Below are 15,847 nucleotides of genomic sequence, written 5' to 3'. Positions count from 1 at the left end.
CCCATTGAGTGTTACAAATAGGAGGCAACAAAATCTTTTCCGTATTTTGGGTCCTGAAAAATTGTGATTGCAGAATCTTTCTAAAGCATGAAGTCTTGCCACTCTTAAAACAACAGTCATCTTGACATTTAAATTTGAACATAAGCCTCTGCGAATGAGTGGCGTTATACAGCGTGCCCGTAAAACATGTCATAAAAAAGAAAAACCCACTTGGCAACCAGTCCCTGTCTCTACTATACCCGGATAGGATATGCCAGCTGAAGAGATGCATGGAGAAAGCAAAAAGCATCCCGTCCTTTCATTGAGTGAACCATGTCGAGGCGGCAGTATCACACCTACATTTATTTTGTTCAGACCTGACAAGAGTGCCCACTTCTGAAGAAGCTGGAATCAGGTGAGTCAAATGAATGAGAATGACTTTCATAAATGAGGAAAGCAGTTACTGGATTAACTTCACAGATACACTTTGAGCAACTGAGATTTACACCCCCCCCCTCTAGTACCCCCCCTCCCAAAATACACATTTTGCAACCAGCTGCTCGAAACACAGCGAGGGATATGCTCTTGCTCTCGCTCTCTCCCCCCGTGGGAGAAATTCTCACAACGGTCAGCAATGTTTGCATTCACCATGGAGGTAACCTGTTAGATGATGGCTCAAAATGTGTTTTATGGCCACTGAGAACGCACAAGGAAGGATCTGGATGGGGCGGCATGTTTGTTTTGGCCCTGGCATTTTCCAAGTACCCAGCCCTGGGAATCCTAAAGAAAACGTGTCCTGTTCCCAGCTCTGTGCACTGCCCCATTGTGTTCTACTTCCCTCACTGGCGAAAGTGAAAACGAAACCGGCACAAACACTCCATTGTTAACTATGAAATATGTACTGGCAATGGGGCATTTTCACAAAACAGACCAGCTTGTGTCACGGCAAGGAGATGTGGCGCAGGGAGGGAGCCACAGAAGCCTTTCCGGCTTCAGAGGTGTGTCCTGCACTTTCGCAGAGGCGCGGAGGCAACAGGGCTTTGGGTTTTTTCCATTACACGCGTGTCATGCTCCCGGACTGATTTGCTCAGTGTGCACTGGCAGCGTCTGCAGGCTTCTGTGGGAGCCACTCAGCTGCCCGAGCAGAGGCACAAACACTGCCCGGTTTCCATAGTAAATACAAGATGCATGAAGAGGAAACAAGCGTCAACAATTTATTTCCTACTCTGAAAGATGACATTGTTGGGGTTGGAGCAATTGTACAGCAAGCAGGGCACTCATTTTGCAGGCAGCTGACCTAGGTTCGATTCCAAGCGCCCCACAGGGTCCCCAGAGCACCATCAGGAGTGACTCCAGAGTGCAGAGCCAGGAATAATCACTGAGCACTGGGAGGTGTGCCCCCACCCCCCCCCAAAAAAAAGGTAACATAAAAAGACATCGTTCTCTGACCTGTGGTCCTGTATTCTGCACTTGGTGGTACCAAGTGGGTGCTATACAATGAACTATTCCAAACACAAAAGGAAATGAGAGCAGACTGCATGAGGCACATATCCATGGCCTCTCCTTCCAGGTGGCCAGACAGAAGATGCTGGTAAGCTATTTGAGCATCTCACATCCTGTCCTGGGAGGGAAGTGGGTTGGGCTGCCCTGCGTCATACAGCCTCATAAGTCTGTGTCTCTTTCTAACACGTATCCTTGTTTCTAACTGTACATTTGCACGATCACCTAATTACTACCTACCCCCCTGTTCTGAGTTCCATGAGAGCCAAGACCTGTTCACTTCCACTTACCATCACCTCCTAGGTTCAGTGACAATGCCTGGAATGTGGAAAGTGATCAGTAATTATTTCTTGGTGGAATGTCACCACCAAGTATATTTCATGAATTTTCTTCTCTAGACTTATAAAAGAGACTCCAAATTCATAGGTTTGTGTATGTATGTGTTGCATTTACAAAAGGTCATCAATACTGGAGATAAGAGAGTAGGAAACCATATCTTGCTAGAAGAAAAGAAAGCAGACAGTTTTTGCACTACTTGTGATATTAAACAAAACAAATGATCTTAAGTAAGGCAACTCTGGACATCTTATCAATTTCATGTAAAAATATCCTCAAAAGAATTTATATAATTTGTTAAGTCCTCTAATAAAAAGCTTCCCATGTTTACTCTTTGCCCAAAGCATCTGGTAGTTTCTTCAGAGGTTAAGATATTACAAAACATGATGTCTTTTAATAGGAAAGATGATATGGAAAAAAGAACTTGAAGAAGTAGAATGTAAACTGACTGATAATGTTATTAAGTCATTAAAAAGACAGAAAAACATTCTGACTCTCCCATTATGGTGTAAAGTGGAATTTTTCTTCAAACTATGTGTGTTGGGCATAGACACGAAATTGAATTTACTTTTCACCGAACTCTTGTGTAAAGACCCTCCAGATACAATGAATGGCACTGCTATACAATTCACTGCAACTCACAGCACAGTCTGATTTGAGGCAGGCCAGTTCTGGACTTTTCCCCAACTATGAAGTTAGTCTGGCTCCCCAAGGAATGACCTCATTTTCAGAGGCAGACCGCTTTTCTGTCCACAGATGGCCTTAAGGTGCATATCCTGGGACATGTACTGGCTCTAACTGCCTACGTATCACAGCAATTACATCTCAACATAAAAACACCCAATGCTATTGATCTGGACGGTCCTCAAAGTGGTCTTGAGCATGGTGGCTGTGTAATGCAAGTAGACTGTCATGGTTATGCACTTCAGTGAGTTGAAGGCAGAGAACGCAGGAGTGAATTAAAAAAGACACTTTCTCGGAGCTGAAGCGAATAGTACAGTGGGTAGGTGTTTGCCTTGCATGTGGCTGACCCGGGTTCGATTCCCAGCATCCCATATGGTACCCCGAGCACCGCCAGGAGTGCAGAGCCAAGAGTCAGCCCTGAGCATCACCAGGTGTGACCCCAAAAGCCAAACAAACAAACAAACAAACAAACACTTTCTCTAAGCAATGATATTTTTACAAGATGTCCAAGAATGTGAAAGTGGCACAGAAATATTTACATTTACCTTAAAAAACAAACAAACGGGACCCTCTGCGCCTAAAGACTGATTCCAGAGACCTTCTAACACATTTTGGCATCCAGCGCAGCTTCTTACAGCGATGCACTGGGACTGTGCGCTGGGCTACAACTCCGCGCTGCCCAGGAATGGATCTTTCCTCTCCACCCTGCTTTTCTGCATGGAAAATGGCGGCGGCAGTAATAGACACGTGGTGAGAGACACCTAAGACTGCTAACCCAGAGGTATACGGTTTTTACACTTTGGGGCTCCTAGGTGATCATGGGAAGTGGGTGTAACTGGCACGCCCTCGGCCCAGATAAATCCGGAGCTGCTGAGAGCAAAACGAACCCTCTGCGCCTAAAGACTTTGATTCCAGAGACCTTCTAACACATTTTGGCATCCAGCGCAGCTTCTTACAGTGATGCACTGGGACTTGAGCTGGGCTATGCAATTTCTGGCAGAATTTTCCCTGGACTTTATACAGAAATCCAAAACAATTAACATCTCTTAATTGTCAGCAATATGAAACGGTTCCTTTTTAGCAGGTCTGACTTTGGGGGAAAACTCCAAATAATAACAGTGAGTTTTGTGTTGAAATATTGAAGGTAATCAAAGTAGCAGCCATTTCTCTAGACTATGAACTAAGCAACAGTCCCACGCCAGCCGAGAAGAGGAAATATCCCTCTTTCCCAGTTGTTTCCCATTTTCGGGGAGAAACGCGGCATGGCGTCCACCACACTATGAGGCGCGGGAAGGGGGATGAGGGGGTAAAAAAAAGAAGGAAAAGGAAAAAGGAAAAAAAAAGTTATGTACTTGGAGCAGTGGGGCTACATATCTCTTCATTCTCAGCAATGGAAAACTAATTATCAAATGCTTCCTTGGCAGTAGGGCTGTCTTTTTTTGGGGGAAACTCCAACAACAATAGTGAGTTTTGTGTTGAAATATGGAATGTAATCAAGGTAAAGAGAAAATGAAGTGAAATACATCAGTTATGCAGTTGGGAGTAGGGGGGCGGGAGTGGGAGGTATACTGGGGTTTTCGGTGGTGGAATATGGGCACTGGTGAAGGGATGGGTGTTTGAATATTGTATAACTGAGACATAAGCCTGAGAACTTTGTAACTTTCCATATGGTGTTGAATCACCATATGGATTTGGTGATTTTTTTTTTGAATAAAAAAGATAATAATAAAAAATAAAAAACAAACAAAAAACAAAAAAAAAGAAAAAGAAAAAGAACCAGGAGGTACAAGTTCATTTCCCACTGTGTCAAAATATGATGAGCCAGACTGTTTTGTAATTACAATGAAAAAAGACTCAAATACAATAAAAAAAATGGACAGCTGAAATGTTCGAAGCCTCTAGTCATCCTTTGTAGAACCCAAGAGTTATATGGGATAGTTTCATACTTCCTAATATGCTAGAGTCCACAGTGGAGAGGATGGAGGGAGTCGTATACAAATCGTCAACTTCTGTTAAGCCACTTGCAGTTGGTTTTGGGAATTCAGACTAACTGTGGTTAGAAACTGACTGTCGGAGCCCCACTTTAAAAATGAAATGGCTGATAACAAGTTCCCTAAACACCAGATCCAAAGGTCACAGTTTTGTCCTGTATATTATGTGATCTCTTTAAAAAACAAAAGTAATAAAGTTTTTTGCAAATAACCAGAGATCAGACTGCTGTTTCTGACCCGCTCAAGAGGTTTAGTGTCATCACCAGGTTGCTGGGGGTCTGCCAGGCTCTGCCTCTGAGATGCTCCTGTGAGTGCACAACCAAATTGCCACTGGAATGGCTGGCACTTCTTTTTTTTTTTTTTTTAAAGTGAGTCACAGTGAGGGTACAGTTTCAGATTCACACCTTTTTCGTGCTTGTTTTTCCCTCATGCAATGTTTGAGAGCCCATCCTTCCACCAGTGTCCATTCTCCATCACCAATGAACCTAGTATCCCTCCCAACCCCCAATCCCATCCCCTCCACCCCACCCCGCCTCTGTGGCGGGGCATTCCAATTTGTTCTCTCTCCCCTTTGTGTGTTGTGGTTTGCAGTAGGGGCACTGAGTGGCCATCATGTTCAGTCTCTAGCCTACTTTCAGCATGCATCTCCCTCCCCGCGCAGATCTCCAATCACATTTTACTTGGTGTTCCCTTCTCTATCTGGGATGACTTTCCACCAACATGTGAGGCCCGCTTCCAAGCTATAGAGCCAACCTTCTGGCATTATACACTACTATTCTTGGGTGTAAGTCTCCTACTCTGTTATTTTATATTCCACAGATGAGTGCAATCTTTCTATGCCTGTTCCTCTCTTTCTGGCTCATTTCACTTAGCATGATACTCTCCATGTTGATCCACTTCTATGCAAAGTTCATGACTTCACCTTTTCTAACAGCTGCATAGTATTCCATTGTATAGATGTACCAAAGTTTCTTTAACCAGTCATCTGTTCTCGGGCACTTGGGTTTTTTCCAGATTCTGGCTATTGTAAACAGTGGCACCTCTTACTTTGATACAAAAACTTGGTACCATACATTGCATTTGACATGGGGAGCTTTTAGAGACATCAGCTTTTGAACAGACCCACATATACTTTCAGTTATCTTTTAGATTCATTCTATTGAGTAAACACATACGCATCTTAATTCTTTGAAATGCTATTTTCCCTCCTCTGCTGTCATTGTTCTGATGACTGGGAGTTACACACATATGGTGATGGTGCTCGCAAACTCTTGGATACAGTGCTCATGGGGTTCACAAACAAAGCCGCAGTGTTTCTGCACACTGGACTGTAGGAAGCTGGAACTCCCACATCTTTTTGTAGCCCTGGGCATCACAAATGGCAGTGTCACTGTGATTATACTCCACACATGGGGCAGTCGGACAGAACTCATTCACGACCTCATGTCTGCAAGTCAGTGACTTTATCACTAGACATCCAGCAGTGCTATGCTTTTAAATCTTATTATTATTATTTTAAAATTGAGATTCTGTGATTTACAATGCTATTAATAATGGTTTCTCATGAACAGAATTCCTACACCACACCCATTACCAGTGTACCCCCACTCCTTCTCTCAAGGACCCCAATACCTTTCCCTCTCGTGTTCCCACTCACCCCAATTCAGTTATGTGGATTAGTTCTTCTATTTTGTTGCCTCTGGCCATTTGTTGCTACCTTGCTGTGTATCTTGAAATCCCACACACGACAGATCATTCTGTACCTATCCTTTCCTTCTGACTGACTTTACTCAACATGATATCATCTAGTTCCATTTGTACTGCTGCAAATTGCATACTTTCGCTCTTAGAGTCAGCAGTATTATTTTTAATAAAAGCAAGTGGAAATATGGAAGGTTCAATTTCCAACAACTGATGAACAATTAAAAAGCAACTACACAGTGGAATGTTGTAGTCAAGAAACAGAAATGAAGTACTAATTCATAAATCTTACACAAAAAATGTAAATGTCATGCCCACCGCCAAAGAATGGGCCCAGTTTCAGAACTGATCTCAGACAGACACCTGAGTTATCCCAGGAAGGCCAGGCCACCACTGGGTCAAGATCTGTGGACCCGAGGCGGGACTGGGGCAGACCGAGTCCCCATCCTGCCAAAAGCCCAGCGTCCCACCCACCACATCCTGCTCCTGCCACTGACTGAGAACTGGCCCAGTTTCAGGACTAATCTCAGAGAGGCTAGAGAGACACCTGAAGTTGACTGTCCTAGCTCCAAAGTCCCTGAAACATGCAGTGGCACATGCAACTGTGCAACACCTCCAGACTTCACAGAGCCCAGAAGAAACAAGAAAATTAGATGGGAAAATGGGAAAATTGAGCAATAAGTTCAACAAGTGAGAACAGTAACACAGAAGGCCCAACTCACACCTAATAGCTCAGTAAATCCTCAGTCCAAGGCTGGGGCAATACCATTACAAGACATATGTTGTAATGAGCAATGTAAAGTACTAAGTGCTTGCTAAGGGAGCGGGCTTTGGGGGTGGATGGGAGACTAGGGGCCTTGACGAAGGGAAGGGCACACTGGTGGCTGACTGGTGTTAGAATATCGAGTACTTGAAACAACTATACTGTGAACTACTTTGTAAATTGAAACGGTGTTTAAATAGAGTTAAAACAATTTTTAAACCAACAAAAAGAAAAAAAATTTTAAAATGTGACAAAGCCCATGTGCTCTCTGTATGAAATGTCTAGAATAGGGACATTTATAGACCTGCTAAGCAGAATATTGGTTGCCTGGTGATGGGAAGAGGAAATACTGGGAGTTTCTTGGAACATTCTGGCCACAAAGATGATATAATTGCATGAGTCATGATTCATACTTACCTATCACTTACTTACCATGAAAATAACCTCCCTTTAGCCTATTCTGTTTGGTTTTCCTCAAATATGTATTTCAACTCAGGCTACAGAAGTTGATTTTCATGATGGCAGAGAAGTTCTTCTCACAAAAAATTATCTAATTCAGGTGCTGAACAAAATGGCCTGACTTCCTTTAGCATTCCCAGCTTGTTCTTGCACCAAGCATAAAGATGTATAACCTATGTGCCCACACTCTGCCCATACACATGCCTGGAGACAGCTGTCCCTTGAGTTTGGGGTAAACACACTGGGGCACAGTCTGCTGTGAGGAGGAAAGATTCAAGAAGAGCCCATGCAGTCACTAAGTGGCCCAGGAATGCCAACGCGCAGGCTGTGGTTTAGGGGTGGGGATTGGGGGACTGTGGAGGGGAATGTCACAGGTTCCAGGTGGTTCGTCTCCTTGTTATCCTGGATTCTGCACCACAGGAAGGGAGGTCGGGAGGCATGTATGGAGCAGGTCTGGCACAGGCTCCTTTAAAGTATGAGATCTTCCTGCCTGGTTTGAAGGCACACACTATAGTCATCCATGCTTCAACTGAATTACCTTTAAATAGGCAGCTGTAAACATCCCTTACTCCATAGGGGTTCAAGTGCTTATCTACTGTATACCGAGCAACAAGAACCCAATTCCTAAACGCACCTAAATGTTATGCTGAAGGCAGCCTGGAAAAGTCAAGGTGTCAAAGGGCACTTTACTATCCCTTATCAGAGGGACAGAGAGAAGTCCTTCGGCTCTATGTTACATATAGAAGTACAAGAGTCCAGACATATGAAATACCTGGAGCAGCAAACACAGCCCAGACTTACAACTGTTGCTCTAAATTAGTTTCTACCCAAAAGTCAACTCCTTTAAGGAATTTATGGACTAATAAATACAAATGCAAAGTAGAATTAAGACAAAACAGAAGGTATTAGGAAATGAGTTACTAAGAAGTTATAATGGAAACATTGAAAAGAGGAAATAATTCCTACAAGGGCTATCAGAAGGGGACATTTGAGTTCAGTTCAAGTTAAGCAATATATTAGCAGTTCTTGTGGCTGTAAGAAATCCGTTTTAAATCAGTTAACTTGTAATTCCTTCAACATTCTAAAAACTGATTCCCCATTCCTGTATTATATTACCCACTAAAAATGTCTGTTTCTAAGAAGTGAAGTATTCTTCAGGAATACTGAAAACACTGTAATTCCAAGTCTCTGTCTGTCACCACATATATGTAAATCAATGCATCACTACACTAAAATGGATTCTCCCTTTAAATAAAGAAATATATATAAAATAATGTGTACACAAAAATGTATAAATCTGTAACTGTACCCTCACGTTGACTCACTAATTAAAAATAAACTATAAAAAAAAATAATGTGTACAGTTTAAATGCAGTGTCCCATAGGAGTTTACCTTTCATTACTGGAGTTTATATTCCAACTATCAGTCTTTTAATTACAATCTAAATTTATTCTAGACTTTCTCAGCTGCTTTTTTTTTTAAAGCTTATGTCCTCCTAAGAAACAGAGCAATACAAACAGATGCTGAGAAATCAGGCATTTATGACTGCCTTTCCCCTTTTCTCTATGAAATAATTTGTCTACATTTTCCTGTCTGAACAGATCAGCTTTCAGCAAGAATGGAATGTTAATTGATGTTACGCACAAGCTGGGCTATCATTCCTCAAATTTAATAAGCCAAAAAAAAAATCAAAACAAAACCCAACTGGGTTTTGGGTTTCCTGTTTTTATTTATGGTTTTTTAATGCCCACTTGGGGGGGGGGAATCAAAAGAAAGTGTCTGTGTCAGTTATGGGCCAACCTTCTTTCACTTGTGTACCCCAGGGAACCAGCTCTTTCTATTGGTTCCCCTGATGACTGTGAGGATCACGGTGCCCATCCTAACTTCCCTCCATGGCCTGAAGCAACATAAACAACTTCCTAGAGAAGCCCAGGCCAACCGCCGCTTCCCTCTGGGGAAGCACGCAGTCAGCCCTCAGTGCCGTGATTATATAAGAACACAAGGGCTCATGCAAGCCAGGCTGAAGCTGAGACCTGGAAGCACCAACTTATGTCTTGTTTTCTTCTAAAGCTTTGGAGACAGGCAGAAGCTATCTTTTAACAATGGCTACGTACTCAAGGAACTCTATTATACAATTTTAGAAACCCTCAGAAAACGATATAATGTTGGGAAAGTAAATGAGCCAGCACGTCCAGGTGGCAGTGGCTAAACTTCTAGGGTAATGGTAGAGTGTGCAAGGACAACATTTTTGGGAGCTAGAGGTAAGGTAAGATACTTGCCTTGCATACTGCCAACCGAGGTTCAATCTCTGGAACCCCATCTTAGCCTGCCAGGAGTGACCCCTGAGTGCACAGCTAGGAGTAAGCCCTGAGCACCAACAGCTGTGATCCCAGAGCAAATAGACAACTAAATTACCCACAAAAACCACTTTTGTTAACTGGACAGTTTTCTATGGTAAGAAGTCTCCCAGAAAAATTCGTACTTCCCTCTCAATTTTTTTTTTTTTTAATGACAGAGGCGTTAACTGGGAGTTGAGGACAACATTCTTTGTTCAGAACAGAAGCCTCCTTGAAGACCCATCATCTCTCCACAAGTCAACACGGTGACCAAAGGTGATCCCAAGAACTGCTTGCTAGTCCCCCACCCTGCTACCCACAATCCATCTTTCCTGGTAAGAATCCCTTGGTGGCTGAAGATGGACCATCTGTGAAAAATGATATGTAGACCCAAGAAGATTCCTTTAATTTCTGTGGTCTTTACTGGACCAAAGGAACTCTCCACATCAATCTATTTTAAATATGGAGCACAACACAGAATCATCCCTTGGGTTTTTGTATTTATGTTTGAATTCAGTGGGTGCCAAAAAGATCTTTCAAAGAGAAGGAAGGATTGCTGTGCCTAATTAAAGGTTTCTCTTTTTGTACATATTTTGGGTGAAAATGTCACAAATATTCATCTCAGAAACACTGAGCTATGAGGAGATCTAGAAACTAACCAAAGTTAATAGCTATTATGCTTTTGTCTCTGATGATTCAAACAACAGAATACTATACATGTCATCCTTTGCAAAAATAGTGCCTTTGTGAAGATTTACTTTTCTATCCTGGGATGAATGAAGCCTTCACTTGGTGGAGTTACACTATTTACTCAAGAATCGTCCCAGTTCACTCTGAATTTAATTTCTTCCTCACAGTCAGCACCAAATCTTCAGAAGTGCTGTCCTACATGTCAGGCAGCCTGCCTGTTTCTCAAAGCAGACTGTTACAAACAGTATCAAGTTCCTGCTGCTGTTTCTTCCCTGACCTTAAGCTGTGTTTCTCAGAGATGATGTGCAGCAGGGCTACAAATACTGGTTATGACAAGGAGCATTTGGAAACTTATAACTGACTCCTTCTGGTTACTAAGACACAACAGGCTATTCAGTAATGTGTCCTGTCTATCACCATCCTGGCTGTGTCAATAGTTGTAAACAGGATGCTTTCCTCCCACTGTTACATGAACAAGTATGAAGATAACTCTGTCCAACAACGCTAAGCAATCATTACATTAATTACATGGGTGGGGGTAGTTTGTCATTTGAAAGAGGAAAAGTAAGTTCAGTGAAAGAACAGCATTTTCTCACTTACCACTGAGGTAAGAGCCATTTGAAAACTGTAGATTCGGGCAAGGCCAAAGTCAGCCAGCTTTATTTGTCCACTGCTGGTCACCAAAATGTTCTGTGGTTTCAGATCACGATGCACTACCCGGTGAGAATGAAGAAAGTCCAGACCACGGAGAAGCTGAAACATCATATCCTAAATAAAACCAAAAAAGAAAGTCAATTACGGGTAGGCATAAAAATTCAATACGCTAAGTCCTGAGATTTGGGAGAGGACTGGTACCCCAAAAATTAAGCATCTGCTGAATGGTGAGGAAAAAAAAACAGCTTTTCTTCCTTCTATCTCTCTGTTTTCCTATACTCAAGGTAAATTAACTTTTGGCTTACGTTTTATTAATGAGGATAATTTATTAGTTTCAGATGCACAATAATATGAGTATTTCCTAAAGCAGAGGAAATATTTTAGAGGGATATACACCAAACTAGTATCAAAGGTTGAGCTGAATTGCACACTTTATAACTGGTATAATCTCCATATGGTTTAATATTTTAATAATTAGCATCTAATAAATGATAATACTATTGGTAATAATTAGTATTACATTTATAGCACCAAATACTAAATGGTCACCACATGTCATGCACTATTCTAAGTGCCTTCTGTTTAGTAATGGAATCCACATTGTGACACTGAGATAAATACTATCACCACCTCAACGTAAACGAAAAGAACTGATACATAATAGGTCTATGAAATTAATATAAAGTAATTCCACTAGTAAGAGTCAGAGTCTTGATTCAAATCAGAACTTGGAGAAAGTATATTCAAATTCCCAAAGTACTTTGTGATGACACCAATAATTCAGTGGGTACTATATATAACTAAGTAAACTAGTTTAATAATACTGGGTCTCAAGTTTTGCTATTTGTAAAATGGAGAAAGAGCAACCCTTATTTCACAGAATTACTGTGAAGCACCAGTACAGTGATAAGTACTCAATAAATGGCAGTGATTATTGCTAATGGCCGGCATAGAAGACATTAAAAAGATATGCCAGTGATACCCCTTCTAATTTTTGAACCAAAAAAATTAAATACAAGACCAAAAACCGAGAAACAAAGTGTGAAAGTAGGAACTGAAGACATCATCATCTCTGGGGTTAATCAAGACAGACACAGTCCTCAACATACTGTGACAAAGCGTGTACACAGAAGAACTAGATGGTTTGTTCATATGAAACTCAAAGTCTAAAACCACCATGGGTTTCAGAATGGCAAGGGCTGTGGGCACTCAGCAATTGGGACCACTGGCCCCTTCCCCGGGAACAACACATCTAGGGATTGGCTTAAGGTACAGCTTATTCCAATAGGATTAGGAATTCTGTCTTTATATCTTAGTTTGTTTAAAACCAAGGCCTTATTTTTTTTGGGGGGGGAAGGGGTCGGAGGGGTAGAATTTGGGCCACATCTATGCTCAGAGCTTATTCCTGGGTCTTTGCTCAGGGATCACTCCTGGGGTCGCTTGAGACAACCTATGTGCTGACCCAAGGATCAAGCCTAGGTCAGCTGTGTGCAAGATAAGCGCCCTAACCACTGTACTATCTCTTTGGCCCCTAGGTCTTTATTTTTGCAAGCACAAAATGGAGAAAAATATTGCTTCCTTTTTACAATTCTCAGAGATTTAGAAGAAGAAATGTAGGCAGAGAGGGGCAGTGGAGTTGTTTGAACAAGGTTAACCACCCAAGAAATGATAATCCAAAGGTCTAGTTAGTGTCCTGGCGCAGGTAGTGACAAAGAACTCTAAGAAAATGTGGCCCATAAAAAAAAAAAAAGGAAAGAAAAGAAAATGTGGCCAGTCAGTGCTTACAAGGTCAGGGAAGAAAGTCCTAAAGCATCAAAGTCCATGCGTGCTTACATACGACTCTAAGAGGTGTACTTAGAGCCAACAAAATGGACACTCCAAACCGTCAGTGGTTACGTACTGTTTCCAACTTTAAAGCTGTGAAGAAGACTACTGTGAAAGGACTATTCTCCAAAATTTAAGAACCATTACAGGTCAAATAACTTGCAATGAATAAACAGGAGTGTAAAAATGAAGCACAAAATATTAACCAAAGCAGTCTTCTGCTGTGGCAAATAATTCTTTATTGGAAACATATGCACACAACTTGTAAGCACTGGATTTTAAAGAGCATGACTAACCCAAAGTAATGTCATGCTGGCTCGTCCGTCTTTAGCTTCTTATATACACAAAGCACCAATCATTTAAAAGAGTACAAAGACTAAGCCTATTTGGTTCATGTTTCCATTTTCAATTTAAGCAGCCAATTAACAGAATAAAAATATTTTTATTTTTGGTTGAGGTGTTTGCCTTGCACGCAGTTGAGTCCAATTGAATCCTGAGCACCAGCAGGGGTCACTCCTAAGCATGGAGCCAGGTACAGCCCTGAACATCAAAAGGTGTGACTTCCCCCCACCCCCGATTCAAAAATACATTTACAGGGGGGCTGGAGCGATAGCATAGCGGGTAGGGAGTTTGCCTTGCACGGGGCAGACCCGGGTTCGATTCCCAGCACCCCATATGGTCCCCTGAGCACCACTGGGGGTAATTCCTGAGTGCAGAGCCAGAAGTGACCCTTGTGCATCGCTGGGTGTGACTCAAAAAGCAAAAAAAAAAAATTTACTAAGGCTCACCTAGACTGGTAAAAAACTGACACTACATCTGTAGCAAAAAATACTGCTTTTATTTATGCATTTATTTATACAGCACATTCTATATTTTTGAATTACAAAAAGCTTAAAAAATCATAGGAAGAATAAATATCATTCAAATCCCACTATTGGAAGATTAGAAAGATAAAAACAACAAATTTCTGTCCACCCCTGCTCCCTGCCAAAAACCAAACGAACCAAAAATCTAGAGATAGTATAGTAGGTAGGGTACTTGCCTTGTGCCCAGCTGACTTGGGTTCATCCCGTATGGTTCCCTAAGCACTGCCAGGAGTGATTCCTGAGTACAGACCCAGAAGTAACCTTTGACCACCATTGGGTGTGACCCAAAAACAAAAACAAAAAATAAGGAGGATAGGGACCAATTCAGAATGATCTCTCTCATATGTGGGATACAAAAGCACATAGTGGGGACTAGGTGGGAGTACACTGGGACAATGGTGAAGGGAAGCAGACGCTGGGAAGTACATTACCGAAACATTTTATGTATAAAGACCTAGCATCAACAGTTGTGTAACCCATCCTGCCTAAAATATATTTTAAAAAAATAGAAAAAAACTTCGCTGTCAAATAATTTTTGTCTGTCTTCTCTCTTGAGTTACACATATGGCTATATTTATGGGCATAAATATACTTATTATATATTAAGTACATGTTTGTAAGAAAATGGTTATTCGGCATGCATTACTTTGTCATTTAAAACAGTATAAATGGTTTTTAATAACTGCAGGATTTTCCTCCGAAGGAAATGCCATATCATTATTATTTGGTTTGAGCTATGTTATTTTGGAGCTTGTAGTAAAAGTCCAGCTATCCTTTGTTTAAAAACTAGAGCAGGTGAAAACGACTTGAGAGTGTTGTATTTAAGTATTGGTTGGAAGTGCAACTGTACCTAACTGTACCACCACTGATTCCATATAAATGACACTAATGGATATATGAAAACTTGGTTCTATATAACTGCTACTATTTCTATTTTATTAGACTTTTTTAGATACTTTTGTAAGGCAAACTGGATTTTCTATTAAGCCTACAATTCTAGTTATAATTAGACTTTTAAATTCTAAGTTTCTGGGGCTGGAGTGATAGCACAGCGGGTAGGGTATTTGCCTTGCATGTGGCCGACTGGGGTTCGATTCCCAGAATCCCATATGGTCTCCCTGGGCACTGCCAGGGGTAATTCCTGAGTGCAGAGCCAGGAGTAACCCCTGTGCATCACCGGGTGGGACCCAAAAGGCAAAAAAGAAGAAAAATCTAAGTTTCTGGGGTCAGAGGGATAGTACTGTAGGTAGGGTGCCTGCCTTGCTTGTGGCCGACTAGGTTCAATATCTGGCATCCCACAGGGTCCTCCATGTATCACCAGTAGTAATTCCTGAGTGCAAAGTCAGGAGTAAGCCCTGAGAATCACCAGGTGTGGCCCAAAAAAGCAAATAAACAAGTAAATTGTGAGCTTGCAAATAACAATTTAAAAATAATCTTGCTGGGGCTGGAGCGATAGCACAGTGGGTAGGGCGTTTGCCTTGCACGCGGCCAACCCAGGTTCGATTCCCAGCATCCCATATGGTCCCCTGAGCACCGCCAGGAGTAATTCCTAAGTGCAGAGCCAGGAGTAACCCCTATGCATCGCCAGGTGGGACCCAAAAAGAAAAAAAACAAAATAAAAATAATTTTGCCAAAAGTTTCATTTCTTATAATTCAATTGTGAGGTAAGGTTGATGAGCATTATGGACCTGTAATGGTGTGACTGGTAGAATGCTCCAATCCTGAATACCTTAGATGTTCAGCAGAGTACCTAATAACCAAGGGGAAATACTCGGCCAGACCACAAACTCATAGTTCATAAATAAAAATAAACTGTAGTCCCAACTCTTGAAAATAAAATGAATAAAAACACTTATTTATTTTGGAATGAATACACTTACAACAAGAAACAAGGTAAGAAAAAGCTCAGAATTACAAGAAATGCTTTGATCATAGACATTTCAAAGGATTTTATACTTAAGCTTATTATCTGTTTTATCTCAACTTATACTATCATGAGACATACTTCCAAATTAGCTCCTCAAGATTTTAATCTAAATTAATCTGTCTTATACAAGACTGAA

General features: G+C 41.5%; 1 protein-coding gene across 1 annotated transcript in view; it reads right to left on the bottom strand.

Moving 5' to 3' along the window:
* Window positions 1-15,847, bottom strand: part of CDK6 (cyclin dependent kinase 6) — a 216,167-nt gene that overhangs the window by 103,186 nt on the left and 97,134 nt on the right. Inside the window, exon 3 of the mRNA XM_004602179.2 lies at window positions 11,041-11,208. Within this exon, the coding sequence (XP_004602236.2) occupies window positions 11,041-11,208 (168 nt within the window). The remainder of the gene's footprint in view (window positions 1-11,040; window positions 11,209-15,847) is intronic.

The sequence above is a fragment of the Sorex araneus genome, chromosome 1 (assembly GCF_027595985.1).
Source record: "Sorex araneus isolate mSorAra2 chromosome 1, mSorAra2.pri, whole genome shotgun sequence".
Classification (NCBI taxonomy): Eukaryota; Metazoa; Chordata; class Mammalia; order Eulipotyphla; family Soricidae; genus Sorex; species Sorex araneus.
This window is presented reverse-complemented; position numbering and strand designations above follow the sequence as displayed.